This window comes from Rhipicephalus microplus, chromosome 8 (genome assembly GCF_043290135.1).
Source record: "Rhipicephalus microplus isolate Deutch F79 chromosome 8, USDA_Rmic, whole genome shotgun sequence".
NCBI lineage: Eukaryota > Metazoa > Arthropoda > Arachnida > Ixodida > Ixodidae > Rhipicephalus > Rhipicephalus microplus.
The window spans coordinates 92,802,114-92,823,290 of NC_134707.1; the positions used below are offsets into that span (position 1 = coordinate 92,802,114).

The 21,177-nt window shown below is 48.5% G+C and overlaps 1 protein-coding gene across 1 annotated transcript in view; it reads right to left on the bottom strand.

Moving 5' to 3' along the window:
- Window positions 1-522: 522 nt before the first annotated feature.
- The window catches only part of LOC142768316 (uncharacterized), a 42,079-nt gene continuing 21,424 nt past the window's right edge, over window positions 523-21,177 (bottom strand). Inside the window, exons 3-5 of the mRNA XM_075870285.1 lie at window positions 4,783-4,898; window positions 2,314-2,434; window positions 523-537 (exon numbers count right to left, since the gene is read on the bottom strand). Of these exons, the coding sequence (XP_075726400.1) occupies window positions 523-537; window positions 2,314-2,434; window positions 4,783-4,898 (252 nt within the window). The remainder of the gene's footprint in view (window positions 538-2,313; window positions 2,435-4,782; window positions 4,899-21,177) is intronic.

The window sequence follows — 21,177 nt, forward strand, 5'->3', positions numbered from 1 at the left end:
ATTCTATTCTTCATCACGTACTGAAGCACGGACATTTCAAACGACAGTCCAGTAATTATCAAAGGTTTGTTGTAAGTGCTTCCCTGTTTCACCACGAACCAGGCGTACTCCTGAAAAGAGCAGTAAAAATGTATGCGAATAAGAATTCAAAATGAACATTGTGGAAACACCACTGCATAAAGCTTTTATATTCGACGTTGAACATTTCCCCGTAAACAAAGGCGTGCTTAGCATCGTCCATAAATTAGGTAATAAGGTTTCGTGAAGGAGCAAGGTTCTACATCTAAAGCTGTTATGAGCTTATTAATAGCCAAGTTTGGTTTTTTAGTAGTACGCAGGCATACTGGCGTTGCCACTTTCTGCTACGAACTACTGGGAACAAGATGAAGCAAAAATAAATTGAGCCGGAATAGAACACGGGTACTCGGGCTGTCAGTCGAGCATGTATCTGAGAACCCCGTCTGTGCATGAAACGTCTTCATAAAAAACCTTGTACAGATCGCATGTGAAGTCAGGAAGCATTTAAAACAGCTTGTGCTGTGGAGCAAAAGAATAATTCAGTTTGTATTCAATACAATGATTTATTTGATTAGGCAGCCTAAGATCAAGCTCAATCCGCTGTGCGGCGTGACAAACCTTACTGCGCATGCGCACCACGCCACTTCTCCTCTCCTACTCTCGCCCTCTCACCTCGAAACGCTGACGCGGGTAGCGTCTACTAAACCTACACTCGCTCCCTCCTCTCCAACACTGTGCCCCCTTCTCTCTCCTCCAAGCATTGCTCCGAGTGTTGTTTACACACCCACTGCGAATGCGCGTCCCCTTACAATCTCTCTAGCCTCGCAACACCGACGAAGGTAGCTTCGGCTAGATAGTTCCTTAATTGAAAATGCCAACAGATCGCGCTGCACAACCATTCACTGGACACCCAGCATATATAGACACTCGATTTGGACCTCGAAGATAATGCCGGTAGGAGATTTCTCTGGTGCATTGTTCAAAAAAAAAAAAACCAATTAGCAGCGTGCACGTTACCTAAAACTGGACAGCAAGTCTCTGTGTCCAATCTTATTCTTATGCCTCTCAATGTCCACTAGCAGCGATTGACATGTCTCAGTAGAAAAGATTGGCCAATAAGTGCGTGCTTTGAACCTCCTAGGTTTCTCGCTTGCGCAACTCCGCGATGAGTGGCACTGGCAATGTCGCTGGCAGTGAGAGTGGTATCGCTTTCTGCTTCGCGTCTACACATTATATTCTCTATCGGGAGTTGGTATAATTTCATATCTTTAGAATTGTCGCCGGCATCTCAAATTATAAATTGTACAACGAGCGAATAAGTTAATACTTCCCACAAAGGAGAAAGAGGTCGGCCAAAACTGTTCGTCATCGTGTCTCACAGCATCAGCAACCAAATTTTATTATTTGCAAGATAACCCAGACGAAAACTCTTAGCAATGTTCAAAAAAGATCCCGTGGGCGAAGGGCAAGCAACCAAAATACCATGGAGTGTACACAGGCTACTTGAGCTGCTCCAGTGCCATGGACTTGATGCAAATGTTTAGGTCTCTTCTTGGCGTAGTCATGGAGGAAGGGAACAGCCGTTGGGCCGATTTCTTGATGACACGACTTCGTGGGCTTCACTTTGAAAGCAATCTATGAAGTGACAAGCTATAGTACACTACCGCGGTCATTACACGCCCAGTACACGCCCAGTACACGCTGCAGCAGAATTTTTATTGCACCTCGGTGACAACTGAAACTCACATTGGCTATAGTGTGAATGTCTGCCCACGAAGTGTCAGCGTTTTTTTGTTTTTTTTACAGTGAATATGATACACTGATGCCACCTCGTAGCCACCTCATTGGGGTAGTGCTACGGTGGGACGCAGCGTGTGTTACGTCAAGTAAAAGACACTTTCTTTATATATGTACGCATAAGAGCCGATGGTCGTCAACCTAACAGTTCTATACGAGCGGCATGTAGTGGTAACCAAGTCTCCCCGATTTCAAATCGTCCTGGCGAGGCCGTTGTGATTTTGTTTAGTTGCGAGGTTATTTTCACTACAGTTTACAACAACCTAACGTCCTGAATTGAGGATAAATCGGGTGATGATAATATTGGACGGAACTAGTGGCTAGAACACGGTATTGGTGCATCACAGAGACACTACAACAAATATTTCTAGGCTGGTCAATTTGTCAATACTATTAAATTAATTACTTAGTGCTACCTCGCGCCGACAGTGGTTTTCCGCCACACAACAATTAGTTACGCGGAAAAGGCACACTTTAGCGTCTAGCGAGAACACTCACCAGGCTGAAGAAGCGTTGGTTCGGGGTGATGACTGGGTTAGGCGGTGCGGTGACGCAGGTTCCCTGAGGCCCAATCCATCCCACTGAAGTTATTAACACGACGATGTTTGCACTCAAATCACTGTGACGAAATAACAACGACCTTAAATTGAAACATCCTTCATCATAGTACAAATTGAAACAGTTCAGTTGTGTGTACACAATGGATTGCAGTGTCAAATTTGAAGTCGTACTTCACAAACATTGTGCCTCCTATTTAGTCCTATTTACGTGCTTCATTGGGGTTTTCGCTTCACAAGGACTCAACAATTCACGTTAAGATCAACCGATGTCGTAATGTGTACGCTGTCAGCATGTTTTCTCGGCAAAGGCCGATTTTCGAATATTGTATATTGCTATTTCTGTATGGGCTAAAAATACGAGAAATTGAAGGTCTTGATCCTGAAATAAGTTTTATTGTTGTTAATGGCGTTTGAGCACGACGTTTGCAAAGAATTTAATATTTACTCTTTATAAGTACTGGTATGGGCGGCATGGTTGCACACCAACCATGAATGTTCACTTAAAGCAGGCATACAGCTATTGAGATTTATATTAAGGGCCCACTCTGTGAAGATTGGGACTGTTTGAAAAAAATCACCCATTCACCTTTATTATATTCAGCGAAACGCACCCTCCAACCAAATTTATGAAACCGGTGGTTGGGGAAGGAGCAGTGAGGGAAAGAAGCGGGTACGGGTCTGACTAAAAATTGATGGAGTTTTCTCGAGAACGTTGCTAAATATACGCATTTATCTGTAATGATGTCATGAAGTCGAAGTTTTTATTATTCAGTTGAACACAGAGTAAAAATATTAATTCTACAGCTATTATGTCATGGTGTGACTGTATATCGGTGAGGCGCAATGAAGCGCATATGCAGAGTTTTCTGTGAGGAAAAGATGCAGGACTCAACACTTGTTACGCTAGCATTGAAATTGCACTAACATAAAAGCACTGCTTCCACTAGAATAAAAAGTAGTGACCAGTAGCAAAAGCTATGGGTCAATAATTTGTCTTCTCCGGTTAGCTTCTACGCATTCTCTAATCAGGAAGATACAATTTGAAATTTAACTGCAAGAGTGTGAAGAGAGGACTAACTATTAGACAGTTATGCCCGGCATCTTCTTACCTGCCAATCAATTTTTGCAACTCTCTCTGTAGAGCTACCATTCTCTAACAACATTATTTAGTTTTAACGATGGATAGTGATTCTGTAAATTACCAGAACATGTCTTCTTTCATAAAGGCTATCTTATTTGCAGCAGATATGCCGAAAAAAAATCTGGCTGACTGTATTTCTTGCACACAGACCTCTGAAGGACATCTCACCATATTCAGCACAAGGATCTCTTAAGGTGTTTGCATTTTACGTCAAAAGTCGTACCAGTGTTTCAGGCCAAAATTTTGATGGTGGATATTGATTTACACTTATTTTATCATAGGCTCTCGAGTGACCTGCTGCTGTCGTGCAACATTTACGTTATAGACACCATATAAGCTAAGATGCGAATATTACTTTCAGGTAATTTGCTCACATCAACTCTGATAACGCAGGTAGACATGTTTCTTCATCTTAGGGTGAATTACACCAAATAGGTAGCCACTCTGATCTTTCACTTTGGTGTGGATTTCTGGCCCCATCTGATGCACTCCTGCTTTGACCTAAAGTTGAAATTGTGTTTTGTCACCCTCTTAAAGGTTGTGAGAGCGCATGTTGACAAAATACCATGGTTGATATCTGTTCATCATAATGATCCTAAGTACCCACTTTATGGAAATCTGTCTGCCAAATGAGCACTGGTTTAATCGTAGTCGTTCTTAAAATTTCTTCTTGTGATTACACTTTTTTGTTAGCACTTGTCCGCTTACCATGCCACTTACCAAGGTTTAGACTTATTCATAAATAAGAGACACCCGTTGTTCGGAAGCTTACTCACATCCATGCCACTTGCCTATGTATTCCTTGCAACTTTTCTTTGATAGCCAACATGAAACACCTAAGTTCAATGTGTCGTGTCGTACAAGCTCATTGACACAATGGCACCAATTTTCGGCATCTGTATGTGGTAGCGGTACGAAAGAAAATACACAAGTGGCCTTGTAGGTGACTTTATCCTACTTGGCAGATGTTAGCGGTTTGGCAAGTGGTATCTAGCGCACGCCTACCAAGCTTTCTCTACCCCAATCTGCTTATCAGTGGCCTTCGGTAATTCCTTTTTGTCATTAAAAATTATCTACACATTATTGAGCATATATTGATATGGTTTGTGTGCAAGAAGAATTAACGTTCGTAAAGGTGCTAACACAGTACATGTTACGTGCAAGTTAGCCTCGTATTATTCTCGCACAATTCAGTTGGATCGAATGTCAAGAATGCAATCTCGAGGGCAATGCAGAAAATATGTAATGGACGCTTTGACTACTTACTTTACCGCCTCACGAAATCCGTGCCTCAGGTTGATTCTATAAATATTAGCGTAGCCGTAGGATCCAATAGCGAGGACGATCTTCGCTGTCTCCTCACGCTGCATCTCTTTCATTCTCTGAAACAGCACAAAATAATGAGTTTCTTTGTGGTTACACGTCCCAATACCAGTATACCATTGTGAGAAATGGCGTAGTGCAAAAAGTCACAGCTTTTCCTCAAAGGCGAAGCAATGAACGCGATAGCAACAAATAGGATAGTTATGCGCAGGATGGCAAGCAGATTGAAATATGCCCTGGTTTTCTCACGCACAACTAACGCACGAACCGAACTCGCGGATAATGAACGCGAATAAGCGTCTCAGATGTTACTTTACTGTGTCTGAAAAGCACGCCTTTTTTGCAAACGAAGAATGTGAAACAATTGAAGTGACTTTTGTGCACACGGTAAATAATGAAGAATCGCTTCGGTGAAAGCCACAGGCCAGCCAAGACGTCAATCCTTCTCACCGCGAGATAAGGGCGCGTGAGCGAGCGTCCACCTTCTCTTCTATGCAAGGCAAAGTACGCGTGGGAGATGAGAGCACACGCCATCACACGCTCAATGCACCATATTGATGGTAATGCTGAAAACACCATAGTTCCCGCCGAGATGCTCATCACAAGCGTCATGTGGAAGATATAAATAGCTTACCGTTTGAACTTTGAAGGATGTGCTTCTCAGTGGTTAACGCCTCGCATTCACGATTCAGAGGTTCCACGTTCGATTTCGTTCACTGGAGTCTCGGGATTTTTTCTGTTTTGCGTTTTCATATATATATTATATATATATATATATATATATATATATACCGTGAGTGACGACGAATGACGACGCTGACGCCGGCGGCAAAGTCCAGCCGAGGGTGCCCATATAATTGATATTGCAATAAAATAGTGAGATTTGGACCACCTGGTTGTTTTTTAACGTGAACCTAAATTCAAGCAAACGGCTGCTGGCTTGCTGAGTGCTACGAATTGTGGTCTCCGTGACAGTATTTGCACCCATGCCATGCAGTTCAGCTCTCGAGCACCATTCCCATACGACCCCTACATCGGATGTAAAACAATGAAAAGCATGACAGTGTTGTTTTACTAAATTCTGGCACGTGAATGCACAACTTCCTTCTTAAAAAAGCTACACACTGCATTTTTTATACTTTGCTAATAGGACACGGGCACTGCTATTGCAACACAAATAGTGTACATTCTGAGGATAGAAAGGTAAAAAGTCACAGCTTTGCCACAAAGGCGAAGCAATGAACGCTATAGCTACAAATTGGAAGGTCACGAGAAGAATGGCAAGCAGATCGAAACGTGTTCCACGTTGCTCACACAGAAAGGACGCACGAAACGTACACACAGGTACAGATGAACGCGAATAAGCGTCTCAGTTGTTACTTCGCTGTGTCTGAAAAGCGCGCCTTTTTCGCAAAGGAGGTTGTGCAACGATTGCAGGGACCTTTGTGTGCCAGGTAACTACAACATAATCGTTCCGACGAAACTCAAAGGCTAGCCAAGACGTACGATTCTTCCCACTGCAAGATAAGGGCACGCGATCGAGCATACACCCTCTTATTATCTACGCATGCAAAGTACGTGTGAGAGCTGAGAGCCACTGTGTGCTCACAGCGCCATCTTGCTGATAATGCTGAAAACACAATAGTACCCCCCCCCCACCCGAGATGGCCGCCAACAGCCGTAAGTGGTAGATATTGCTACGGGGTGCCACAAGTGAACAATGTAGGAAAGAGGACGATGCTTAGGGCGAGCTCGTGCAGACTGGGCTCCATATTGTATGCCTGCCTGTTTACCAAAAGTAAAGGTATTTTTCAGACGCCTTCTCCCCGCAACATTTTGGTGGAGAGGGCGGGTCTTCTCACAATCAACACCACGACGATTCTACGCAGCGGACGTTCCTTGGCTGCCTGTGCGATGCCTGATCAAGACGAGAATGAGGATTCTTCGGAGACTACCCCAACCGTGCTTCGTCCAACTACGCAGCAACCAACAGCACCGCATCCAGCTGCTACTAACTGCACCATCGTCCTGACTCAACCGCATGACCCAGGCACCTTTTCGGGCAGTGACAGTACTGACGTGTAGGAATGGCTTCAGTTGTACCAAATGGTGAGCGCTCTTTACAACTGGAATCCGACGCTCATGTTGGCCAATATTATTTTCTACCTTGATGGTACAGCTAAAGTTTGGTTTTCCAACCACGAGGAAGATATCACGAGTTGGGACATCTGTAAGCAGAAACTCATCGCTCTCTTCGGCAAGCCCATTCGGCGTCGTCGTGCTGCGCAGAAAGAACTAGCGGGCCGACTACAGTCCTGCACAGAGTCGTACGTTACATACATACATGTGCTCGCCCTCCATCGGAAGGTTGATGACAAGATGCCGGAATCTGAAAAGGTCGCGCACATTCTCAAAGGAATCCCCGATGACGCCTTCACTCTCCTCGTATTTCGAAACTCATCGACCGTAGACGACGCTATTAATGAATGCCGACGCTTCGAAGACGCGAAAAGTCGCCGTATCACTCCACACTTTTCGTGTCTTCCCAACACGGCTGCAACATCTACCTGCGAGGACGTCCGTTTGTCACTAGCCCCTGCTGCTTCCGACAATATCGTGCGCATCGTGCGCCACGAAATCGAGGCAGCATCTCCCCTGTCTGACAAAGTCCAGGCCCCCGACGACTCTCGCGCCACGGTTTCTTTGATCAAGAGTGTCGTACGCCAGAAAATGGCCAACGCCGGACTTCAGACGCTATGCCCCGTTAACCGACCTGACTACCGACTGCCCAGTACACCTAATATGTCCTGCTGACCGAACAACCACCCACGTTACCGGAACCCGGCAGAATGGCGAACTTCCGATGACAGGCCGATCTGCTTCAACTGTGGACGAGTCGGCCATATTTCACGTCATTGCCACACTTCCTGTGGTTGCAGCCGTGGTCGCATTATGCCAACACCCGACGCCCACATGCTGGCTCTCGGATGCCGATCTACACGGCAAAAGATGATACTTCGCCATCCAGGCCCGCCCAACCAAGCCACTCCCCGTCGCCCTCTGGACGCATGACCCGCTCAACTAACCGACGTCACTCCCCCTCACCCTCCTACCACCAGTCCTCGGCAAATTGACAGGCGCAGCTCCTAGAGGTGAGCCTGCTTCGACGACCTGACCCAAAATTCCTCTACACACGATACCCGGACACAACAACTTGATTAAAGGAAATGTTGACGGTACTTCTGTGACAGCGCTCATTGACACCGGCGCTCACATATCAGTCATGAACTCCAGCCTTTGCGCTCGACTCAAGAAAGTGCTCATTCCTGCTCCGATCACTGTTGTCTGTGTAGCTGATGGTGCAACACCAGCGGTCACTGGGATGTGTGCCGCCCAAGTCACTGTTGCTGGACGTCATACCACTGTTCTGTTTTACGTACTGGACCACTACCCACGTGACATCTTTTTGGGACTTAATTTTCTGTCGGAGCATTCCGCCCTATGTCACAGTTCTGCTGGTGTTGTTCAGCTCATCCTACCACACGCCGTTGATCGTACTGATCCTGCGCCGCCAAAGCTATGAACCGCCGACTTGGTTCGCCTATCGTATCGAGCTGTGACGTATATCGACGTTTCTTCTGATCCACCTGTGGCTTACGGCGATTATGTTATTTCACCCAATCCTACAGTCCTCTGTTCGCTCACTGTTGCATTCCCCCACACCATCATCACAATGAAGGACAACGTGGCATGTCTCCCTATTGTGAACTTTGGACTTTGCTCTGAAGTGCTGCCACGAGAGATATCTCTTGCAAACCTTGCCCCGGCCGGCGGCTACGACCTATCGGCCTTAACAGAGGATACACCGTCATCTGCAAGTATTCAGTCGGGCAGTACACTAGACAGCATAACTGGAATGATTGCCTCTGATCTCCAGGCCGAGCATGCGTCCTCGCTTCGTGGCCTTCTTGCGTCGTATAAAGACGTCTTTGATCGCTGCGACCAACCCCTAGGTCAAACGACCGTCGTAAAGCATCGGATCAACACCGGTGATGCAAATCAACTACACCGGTGACCCTATCGGGTTTCCTCCACCGAGCGCCACGTGATCCAGCAAGAAGTCGACAAGATGCTTGCCCGAGACATCATTGAACCTTCTTCAAGTCCTTGGGCTTCGCCCATTGTGCTCGTGAGAAAGAAAGATAACAGCTTGCGCTTCTGTGTCGACTACAGAAAACTTAACAAAGTTACGAAAAAGACGTGTATCCTCTGCCGCGGATAGAAGATGCTCTTGACTGTCTTAGTAGAGCAAATTATTTCTCTCCCATCGACCTTCGTTTCGGGTACTGGCAGATATCAGTTGATGATCTGGACCGTGAAAAGACGGTATTTGTAACTCCCTACGGGCTCCATCAGTTCAAAGTAATGCCGTTCGGGTTACGGAATGCCCCGGCTCCATTCGAATGAATGATGGACGCTCTTCTTCACGGTTTCAAGTGGTCAATATGCTTATGCTACCTTGATGACGTCATTGTTTTTTCGCCAACTTTCGAAACTCACCTCGAGCGCCTCTCAACAATTCTTTTGCTTTTCCGCATAACAGGGCTCCAACTAAATTCGTTGAAATGTCACTTCAGCCGCCGGCAGCTCACTGCCCTTGGACACCTTGTCGATTCTTCTGGTGTTCGTCCCGATCCTGAGAAAATCCACGCTGTCAAGGATTTCCCTGTGCCAACCTCTGCGAACGACGTTCTAAGCTTTGTGGGTCCTTGTCTTACTTTCGTAGATTTGTGCGGAATTTCGCTGACGTCGCACGCCCACTCACGGAACTACTAAAAAAATGTAACTTTTGTGTGGGGACCTGAACAAGCCATAGCATTCGTGGAACTGACGAGTAGACTTACGACGCCACCGATTCACGGCCACTTTGATATATGCGCTCCAACGGAAGTGCGTACCGACACCAGCGGCCACAGAATCGGAGTCGTTTTTGCAAAATGACAGCATGGCAGCGAGCGCTTAATTGCATACGCTAGTCGTCTTTTATAGCCATCAGGGCGAAATTACTCCATCACAAAACGCGAATGTCTCGCGCTCGTCTGGGCAGTGGCTAAATTTTCGGTTAAATTTGTATGGACGCCCGTTCACGGTTGTCACTGATCACCGCGCCTTATGCTGGTTGTCGTCCTTAAAAGATCCTAGTGGACGTCTCAGCCGGTGGGCTCTACGGCTACAGGAATATTCCTACACGGTTGTCTACAAATCAGGTCACCGCCATGAGGATGCTGATTGCTTGTCGCGTCATCCGGTAGACCCAGCAGATCTTTCTGAGAAAGATGAGTCTACTTCCGTTTTGGCACTTTCCGCGTTTAGCAACATCGGAGATCAGAAACGCCGTGATCCTCACCTCAGAGATATAATCCTTCGGCTTAGTGGTCCCACAACTCCTCCGTCTCTTCGTATGTTCCTGCTCCAAGATGGCGTCTTATATTGCTACAGCATACATCCTGACGGACCTGAGCTGCTGTTGGTCACACCACAACATATGCGTCAGACTGTCCTTGCACAGTTGCATCATATTCCGACAGCTGGTCACCTGGGAGTTTCAAAAACTTATGACCGCGTTGGACGTCGCTTCTTTTGGCCCGGTATTAACCGATCCGTCTGCCGTTATGTCGTCTCATGCAAATCCTGTCAACACCACGAAAAACCAGCAACACTTCCAGCGGACGCCTTCAGCCCATTCAGATCCCTTCCGAACCATTTTATAGGGTAGTTGTTGACTTACTAGGACCGTTCCCTTTATCGGCCAGCGGAAACAAGTGGATAGCAGTTGCCACGGATTACCCCACTTGATATGCCATCACGTGGGCCCTTCCTACCAGTTGTGCGACCGATGTCATTGACTTTCTTCTAGAAGACGTCATACTACACCACGGCGCTCCTCGGCAACTGCCTACCGATCGGGATCGGTACTTTTTATCACAAGTTATCCAAGACATACTACATTCTTGCGCTACAAAGCACAAATTCACAACGGCGTATAATCCTCAAACCAACGGGCTCACGGAGCGGCTAAATAGATCCATCGCGGACATGCTCGCCAGGTACGTTTCATTTGACCCTCGTGACTGGGACTCTGCCCTTCCATTTGTAACATTTGCCTATAATACATCTTGGCATGACACTGCAGGTTTCTCGCCATTTTTCCTCCTGTACGGACGAGAAACAACGTTGCCTTTTGACACGCTCCTTGCCGCCATTAGCCACACGTCAGAATACGCCCGCGATGTGATCTCTGGAGCTCTAGAGGCAAGTGATATTGCTCGCCGGCGTCTGAGCGATTCGCAGGAACGACAACGACAGGTCTGCGACGCGTGCCGTCGTGATGTCCACTTCAGTCAAGGTGACACAGTCGTTCTCTGAACGCCGTCGCGGCGAGTTGGCCTGTGCGAAAAGCTGACTTCACCGTACTCGGGTCCGTACCGTGTGGTGCGCCAAGTCGCCGACGTAACATATGAAATTGAACCTCTTAGCGCCACCCGCGCATGATCGTGTTCTGACGTTGTTCACGTCACTCGGCTGAAGCGATATTACTCGGACCAACCAAGCACCGAGACGGTGCCTTCGCCACCGGGGCTGATGCTACGGGGTGCCACAAATGAACATTGTAGAAAAGAGGACGATGTTCAGGGCGAGCTCGTGCAGACTGGGCTCCATATTGTATGCCTGCCTGTTTACCAAAAGTAAAGATATTTTTCAGACGCCTTCTCCCCGTAACATAATGAATAGCTTGTCGTTTGACCATTGAAGGTGGTACCTCTCGGTGGCTCAGAAGTTAACGCCTCGCATTCACGACGTGGAGATTCCATGCACTGGAGTTTTTTTTTTGTGGAATTTTTTTCGTTCTGCGTTTTCATATATATATATATATATATATATATATATATATATATATATATATATATATATATATATATATATATTTACGGTGAATGACGTCTACGCCGACGTGGACGCCCACGTCAACGCTGCCAGCAAAGTCAAGTCGAGAGTGTTTAAATAGTTGCTATCGCAATAAAAGAGGTTCATATCTCTCCTCGTGAAGCTGAAAAATGTTTTCAAGTTCGTCCAGAGACACTTGTGCGGTTTCTTAGAATATACATTCGGAATGCGATGAAACCAGATGCCTTTTACCCACTCTCGGGTTCTCAGAAGTTAATCAGGGATTGCTGGAATAGTATTCATGCTAGCCTTTTTTCGTACTCAAGTAGAAATGTCACGCCTCACAGCTGCCTTGAATAAAGCTTTCTTTTTTCGTTTTTTAAACAGCAGTGTAATGTAACATTCGTTGCCTAGTAACCACTTAAACATTTTCAAAATCTATAAAGAGAATTCTAGGTGAACCAACATGAGCTGCTAGTAGGATTTACAGATTTATTGTGGTATTGAAGTAAACATGCATAAGTTAATATGAGATCGATTATTGAAGGCGCCACTTGGTTGTCCCAGATACCAACATTCATGCCCATTTTGAATGAGTGGTACTTATAAGCCTAGTTAATTCACTTATGGACCTCCTCTGGCGTCGCCACACCTCCAGCAAAGCAGTCAGAACAGTCCATACCAACGCAAGCATTTGTCCAATATGTGCTAAAGGAAACAAAGTATCAAATTTATTGAACCAGTGTAATCGAGCGAAAATAGTGATAAATAACCTAAATCGCTGAAACGTTTCAAAATTTGTTGGCTCACTCTGGCACCCGCAAGTGAGGCCATCACTGAGAACTACCATCAAATTGGCACGGCCTGGCACACCCTCTTCATAAACTTCAGTACACGGCTCGTACTATCGCCGCCCCGCCGCGGTGGTCTAGTGGCTTGGGTACTCGGCTGCTGACCCGCAGGTCGCGGGTTCAAATCCTGGCTGCTGCGATTGCACTTCCGATGGAGGCGGAAATGTCGAGGCCCGTGTGCTCAGATTTGGGTGCACGTTAAAGAACCCCAGGTGGTCAAAATTTCCGGAGCCCTCCACTACGGCGTCTCTCATAATCATATGGTGGTTTCGGGACGTTAAACCCCACAAATCAATCAATCGGCTCGTACTATCGTCCACGCTGTGCTCTCGCCGCACGGACGGCACGAAAAAGTTTGAGCTCCCATGAACGGTGGTGTGTTCTTACACTAGCACTTCGCATGGTTCCTCTACATTGGATCCCTAAGAACTTCGCTTCCAGGCATACCAGGGATGGGAACAGATTCTCAAAAAAGTATTGCGGAATACACATATAAAAATACACGAGTTGTAAGCTTACTATAAATAAATCTAAAAACGTTTGTTTTTTAGCATTCGGGATATTTAAGAGATTACCTTTTTTTGAAAAAGGAAAAAAATATCCGAGAATATAGATTCAGGCACGTACTTGCTAAAGTGGGATTTTTGTTCTGGGGGCGTTCTAACCTCACAAAAACTTTTATAAAGGGCAGTGTATTATATCAACACATAAACTTGCCGCTTATATATCACGGCACTGCGATTCCCGGACTGATGTGTGGGGTTTTACGTCCGAAAAGCACCATTGGTTATGAGAGACACCGTAGTGGAGGGCTCCGGAAGTTTCGACAACCTGAGATTGCAATTCCCGAGCCTCTTAAAGCAGTGCTCAAATTCTTATTTACCATTCGCACATACGCTCTTCGAATAAATAAAACGTGTTTGAGCTCAAGAGAATGTACGACAACTATAAATACACAACTACGTCAACCGGGTAAAAACAGGTTTTTTACCTTTGGATATCCTTTGAGGTTTGACGTCAATGTCCGCGTACCAGAAATCACCTTTTGTGAACCTTCTGCTTTAAGCACTGAAGCACTTGATCTGTCCTCCATGGGTTCATAGATTGTGTTATCGTGCATAGGCGTACGCATGAGAAGAGAGGGGGTGCAGGGAGGCCAATCGCTCCTTCTAATCATCTAATGTGGGCTGTAAAGTCAGCCCCATACATTAATCTAACAGGAAGGGAGGGCGCTGCAATGATCCCTCACCACACCTGAAAGAAGTCCTGGTGAATTCCTAATTTATTCAAGGAACTTCGCCATATCGCCAACGGACAGACAAAAATTAGTGCCTTTTCCCTTATCTTTGACAATTACCATATATACTATCCAGTATCACCAGTGCTACACGACCATCACCGTTCGCCATTGCCTGTTTTCTGACGTGGGCTTTGTTGGTGCCTTGCCGGTCATCGTCCTACCTAAAACGGCAGCTCGTGCGACTTTTGCCAGGACTCCAAGGCTAAACAGTTCTACTGTACAACGAGGCGCCAGTTCAATACAGCGGAGATGACTCGGCTACATTCTGCCAGACGAGGACTATCTAGTTTCGCCTGGTGACCTACCGGTCGCAAGATCGAATCCTGGGTGCGGCTGCTGCATTTTCGATGGAGGTGAAAAAGCTGCAGGCTCATGTGCTCAGATTTGGGTGCACGTTAAAGAACCCCAGGTGGTAAAAATTTACGGAGCCCTCCACCACTGCTTATCTCGTATTCATATGGTGGTTTTAGGATGTTAAACGTCACTTATTGATCAATCTGAAAAAGGGTTTATTGGCGACTGTTGCGACGGTGGTCCTACGACGAAACACGATCGGACAAGAGCAACGGTCAAGCAGATGCCGGAGATGATCAGCACGAGCTGAGCGAGCGAAGCCCAGCACCCAGTACTCAAGCGGCGGTGGCGATGTTGCTTGCCAACAATGCGTTTTCTTCTTCACAATTTGCCCCCGCCAAAAAAGAGCCATCCTGGCGACCTAAGAGTCTGGAGGCAGAGGGCTATCATATGGCTTAAGGCGGGTGACGTGGACGATGTCACGTCCACGCCGGCGCATGTCATCAGATGGGGAAAGTGGCTCGATGAGGAAATTCACCGGCGAGGTTTGCTCCAAAACGCGGTATGGGCCCTCGTACTTTGGAACGAGTTTTGAGGAAATGCCGGGGGTTTGGTAAGGAACAGCCAGCCATACAAGTGATCCCGGGGAATAGCTGGGGCTTTGTGAAGAGCCGGCGTTGTTTTATTTCTGGCGCTGTTGTTTTTGTGACGTAAAGGTGCGTGCGAGTTCACGGCACTCTTCCGCATTTCGGGCAGCTTCGGACACAGATGGGCATTCGGATGCGTCAGGACGGTATGGAAGGAGAGTGTCGATGGTGTGAGATGGTTCGCGTCCATAAAGAAGAAAGAAAGGTGAAAATCCAGTGGTAGACTGTGTCGCGGTGTTATATGCGAACGTGATGACTGGAAGAATGCGATCCCAGTTAGTATGATCGGATGTCACATACATGGCGAGCATATCGCCAAGGGTGCGGTTAAATCTTTCCGTGAGCCCGTTAGTCTGCGGGTGGTATGCGGTGGTCTTGCGATGAACAACATGGCATTCAGAAAGCAGAGACGTGACGACTTCTGATAGGAAGGCTCGACCTCGGTCGCTTAGTAGTTCTCGAGGTGCACCATGTCGTAGTATGAAGCGATGAAGGATGAAGGATGCTACGTCCCGCGCAGTGGCACTTGGAAGGGCGGCGGTCTCAGCGTAGCGTGTTAAATGGTCCACAGCGACTATGATCCACCGATTTTCATCTGATATTGTCGGTAGAGGGCCATAGAGATCGATTCCGATCCGACTGAAAGGTTTGGCAGGGCACAAAAGCGGTTGAAGTGCACCAGACGAGTGGAAAGGCGGTGATTTGCGGCGTTGACAGTCAGGGCAGCCCATGACGAATTTTCGAACGAAATTATACATTCCGCCCCAGTAGAAGCGATGGCGAATGCGTTCGTAAGTTTTGAAAACTCCGGCATGACTACATTGGAGATCGTCGTGAAAGGAGGCGCAGATTTGTGATCGCAAGCTGCGCGGGACAACCAAGAGCCACTTACGACCTTCGGGGGCGTAGTTGCGTCGGTGTAGTAGCCGATCACGAATGGCGAAATGTGCAGCTTGACGTCGGAGAGATCGTGGTACCGCAGTGGTTGACGATCCAGAGAGACAGTTAAAAAGGGAAGCGATCCACGGGTCCTTGTGTTGTTCACTGGTAAAGGAGTCGAGGTCGAGAGAGGCGACGGAGTTGGTACCAGTGGTTCTGCAGGCCGAGTCGGGAGGTAAAGGCGAACGCGACAGGGCGTCGGCGTCAGAATGCTTGCGTCCGCTGCGATAGATGACACGAATGTCGTACTCCTGGATTTGCAGTGCCCACCGAGCTAGGCGGCCAGAAGGATCTTTCAATGTGGCGAGCCAACAAAGTGCATGGTGGTCCGTTACCAAGTCGAATGGGCGACCGTACAAATAAGGGCGGAACTTGCAAAGCGCCCACACTAGCGTCAAGCACTCTTTTTCAGTGACGCTGTAATTGGCCTCAGCTTTAGTAAGTGTGCGGCTCGCATAAGCGACGACGTATTCGGAGTAGCCCGGCTTGCGTTGGGCGAGGAAGGCGCCTAGACCAACCCCACTAGCCTCTGTGCGAACTTGCGTTGCAGCTGTTGGGTCGAAATGCCGAAGAATTGGAGGAGATGTTAGCAGACTACGGAGCGTGGCAAACGCGACGTCGCAGTCAGAAGACCAGGATGAAAGGTCTGCATCACCGCGTAGGAGGTTGGTTAGTGGTGACATGATCGACGCAAAATTTCGCACGAAGCGCCAGAAGTACGAGCATAGTCGGACAAAACTGCGTAATTCTTTCAGTGTAGTAGGTTTCGGGAACTCAGCGACTGCTCGCAATTTTGCAGGGTCGGGTCGAACACCATGCTTGGACACGATGTGCCCTAAAATGGACAGCTCTCGCGCGGCGAAGCGGCACTTTTTAAGGTTCAGTTGGAGCCCAGCGTTGGTTAAACACGTCAGAACCAGTTGGAGCCGAAGCAGATGTGTAGGAAAATTGGGAGAGAAAACGACAATATCGTCGAGGTAGCATAGACACACAGACCACTTCAGTCCACGCAGTGTGTTGTCCATGAGTCGTTCAAACGTGGCAGGAGCATTACAAAGACCAAATGGCATTACGTTAAATTCGTACAGTCCATCTGGTGTAATGAACGCAGTTTTCTGGCGATCAGCTTCTGCCATAGGAACCTGCCAGTATCCAGATCGTAAGTCTAAGGAGGAGAAGAATTCGGCTCCTTGGAGGCTGTCAAGGGCGTCGTCGATGCGCGGTAGTGGATAGACGTCTTTCCGCGTCACCTTGTTTAATCGCCGGTAGTCGAAGCAAAAGCGAATCGATCCATCCTTCTTTCGAACTAGAACGACAGGAGATGCCCAAGGACTGTGCGATGGTTCAATAACGCGACAGCATAGCATCTCTTCGACCTGGTCGTTGATGACGTGACGTTCTGCAGCAGAGACACGGTACGGTCTTTGACGCAACGGCTGGTGTGAACTGGTGTCAATGTAGTGGTGCACTGCGGAAGTCCGACCCAATTGCGGCTGAGAAACGTCGAATGAATTCGCGAAGTGCTGGAGGAGATTAAGAAGCTCGGCGCGTTCATGGGCACTTAAGGTGTCGGCGATGGAACTCGAGAAGGTGTCACTCGATAAGCTCGGTGGGCATTCCAGTGGGGAAAGTGCATGAAGTTCGGTCGAGGCGCTACTGCACGATTCGTCTGGCATGTTAAGAAATAAAGAGGAATCGAGGTACTCCGGTCGACCGAGACATTCGCCGGCAAGTAGCGTAAGCGGTGCAGAAAGGGGGTTGTGGACGAAAATATTGCTTCGGCCCGCGGTGACGTCGAGTGTAGCGAAAGGCAAAGAAACGGCTCTGCGGCTCATGAAAATGTCGGAAGGTGTAAACATTACTGTAGCGTCGTTATGGTCATCGCAGCAAACAGGGACAGCGGCAAGAGAGGCTGGCGGAATTTCAGTGTCTTCCCGTACGACGAGTTTTGGGGACCGCTCAAGAGTTTCGTGCAAAGGTTCGTCAGACAGGTGCGAAAATTGAACTTCAGCGCGTGCGCAGTCGATGACGGCATGATGATGGGACAGGAAGTCCCACCCGAGGATAACGTCATGCGAGCACACCGAAAGGACGATGAACTCGACAACGTACATAGAGCCTTGGATGAAAATGCGGGCTGTACAGATGCCGAGAGGTCGAACTGGTTGTGCGCTAGCCGTACGAAGCGATAGTCCAGAGAGCGGCATGGTCACTTTGCGTAGGGAGCGGCAGAGCTGGGCGGCTATAACAGAAACGGCAGCACCTGTGTAGATGAGGGCAAAGGTAGAAACACCATCGACAGATATGGCGACGACGTTAGCAGGTGAAGTGCGAGGACTTGGGCATTTCGATGACGGCGCAGTTCTTGCCTCTGGAACTGCGGCGTTCAGTTTTCCCGGTTGGAGGAGGCAGGTCGGGGACGCATTGGGGATAGAGATCGCCTGCGAGGAGACGGCGAGCGGAGAGAGTGAGTTGGAGCTGGGGGCCGGGGTGATTGAGACTCGGGAAGATTAGTGTAGCCATACTGCGGTGAAGGATAGGGAGCAGGTAGGTGCGTGGGCTGCGGGTCATACGGTAACAGCCAAGTAGTGTTGTGTTGCGACTGGAAGCGACAACGACAATATCGTGCCACGTGTCCTGGAGTACCGCAGGCGTAGCAGATCGGTCGATTGTCAGCAGTGCGCCAGGAATTGCTGACTCGCGGTGCGGCCCAAGGTATCGAAAGAGGGGTAGAGGGGGGAGCAACTGCAGGCATGGGTGGCAAAAGCTGCTGGCGAGGTCTGCTGCGTACCACCTGGGCATAAGTAAGAGGCGCGGCCACGGGCTGCATAGCCGGCGCATGGGGAACAGGCATGGCCACAGGCTGCTGGTGGGCAGCGACGGGAACAGCCTGAGCTACCTCTTCGGCAATAACGTCGCGGAGTGGGGAGGGCAGACGAGAGGAAGGCGGCTGCTGCGTGAAGAGAATCAACGACAGCTGCCGAGCTACTTCTTCACGCACAAAGTCTTTGATCTCTTGCAGGGTTGTTGAGTAATCAGGAACAGAAGTAAGACTTGATAGTGAGTCAGCGTGTGAGGAATATGACCGAGTCAGGGCGCGCTGCTTCCTCAACTCGTCGAAGCTTTGACATAACGTCATAAGTTCCGCAACGGTGGCAGGATTGCGCGCCAGGAGCATCTGAAATGTGCCGTCATTTATCCCTTTGAGGATGTGTTGAATCTTCTCCGACTCGGGCATGGCGTTGTTCACGCGGTTGCAAAGACCAATAATGTCTTCGATATAACTGGTGAACGATTCAGATGGCTTCTGTGCGCGAGTCCGCAAGCGTTGCTTGGCTCTGGACTTGCGGACAGCGGGTCGGCCGAAAACGTCAGCAAACGACGTTTTGAAGATTGACCACGTTGTAATGTCGTTTTTGTGGTTGTTATACCACATTTTGGCCACGTCAGTGAGATAAAAGATGACGTTAGTGAGTTTGTCCGCGTCATCCCACTTGTTGTTTGCGCTCACCAGTTCGTAGTTAGCTAACCAGTCTTCCACGTCGGTCTCATCAGCTCCGCTAAAGACTTTGGGCTCTCGCAAACGAAGAACGCCGGGGTTGCTGGGGGATGGAGTGGAAGAGCCAGGTTGCGCGTTGTTGGTAGCCATGATGGAAGGTAGCGTTCGGTTGCGCAGCTCCATGTTTAGGCCACGGCGAATGGCAGCACCCAGGTTCAGGCGACGGGGAATGTCAGCACCCTCCACCAATTGAAAAAGGGTTTATTGGCGACTGTTGCGACGGTGGTCCTACGACGAAACACGATCAGACAAGAGCAACGGTCAAGCAGATGCCGGCGATGATCAGCACGAGCCGAGTGAGCGAAGTCCGCACCCAGTACTCAAGCGGCGGTGGCGATGTTGCTTGCCAACAATGCGTTTTCTTCTTCACAAATCTATCAGGACTGTCTTGTTGGCAAAGAACACAAACATTTCATGACAACCGCAGCAGCGATGATAGTTCATTGAGTGGTCATTGTGCGTAAAGGCCCATCGACTGCCAGTCACACGCAGAGACATCTGCGTATCACCAGTTAATGGAGGGACACCGGCTATTAGATTGAGCGTTCAAAATGGCAAAACAGTATGGAGGTTGCACACCGTAGTCTGTAGGAAAGCCTATTAGGACAAAAAGTAAAAAAGCTCCCTTGTTTGTCATCTTCCATCGCGCATAGAGACGATGCGTATTTCTAAGGGGTAATAATACTACCGAAACTAATTTTGACGAGCAATGTTATGAAGATCAGTGAGCTGCTGGGTCAGCGTCCACAATCTTGCGCCTGCTCGCCCTTCTGGCAGTGCAACCCACGCCTCTCGTGCATGGGCAGAAGTCAAGGTAGGTCTGACCTTGGAGAAAAAAGACGCATTCGCCGAGAAAGAGTTCTTGCTCGGAACGCACTAGCGGAATTATTCATTTTGCACCTACTCATTAGCGAGCAAGTGCACCTACAATAAACTATTTTTTGTGCTTCCTCTTTTGGATCTGTTATAACTGGTCTCAGTTACTCGCAATATTATTGTCTTTGCGCCAGACTGTGAAACACACATATTACGCATGAAACGCGTTTTGACGTGCCGGAGCAATGCTCAAATCCAACGTAAAATCAAGAAGTGCCACTTCGCTGCCCGGTATCTTAAGATAGAGAGAACAAACTTTATTGAAGTGTCCCTTCTGGGGTCCAAGGTGGCGGGGGGCCGGGTGACGGGCCCCTCTGTAACCGCCTTCCCCACGTGGCGGCTAGGCCTTGAATCCTGGCGGCGTTTTCTGCCTGCCGGACAGCCCAGAGCTCGTCCTCCGGGCACGTGCTGAGGAGGAAAGTCTCCCACTGCTCGGCCGTGGCGATTGTGAATGTAGGGTTCATGCTGTGTTTAACTGAGTGAGTAGCTGCGGAGAAGGCCCACATAATATGGTCGAACTCGGCGTTTGGCGCACCGCACGCTTTGCATTGTGGCGTGTGAACAACGTGGTAAATACGGGTGTACAGTGACGGACAGGGGAATGGGCGTGTCTGTAATAGACGCCAGGTAGTGGACTGCTGCTTACTAAGGCACTTGTCTGGTGGTGGGTATTTAAGTCTGGCCTTGCGGTAATACATTACGATTTCTCCAAAGGTAACCATTCTGTCCCTCGCATTGTCGCGAAACGAGGAGACCATCATCTCTCGCTAAGCCGCGTCAGGTCGTGAGGGGTGGTGCTCTGTTGAATGACGCGCCCAATGGACGAGAGCTCGGGTGGCATCATGAGCGTTTTCGTTCCCCGCGAGCCCCGAGTGGCTTGGAGTTCATATGATCTCAACACGGTGGCCATGTAACAGAGGTGTACTT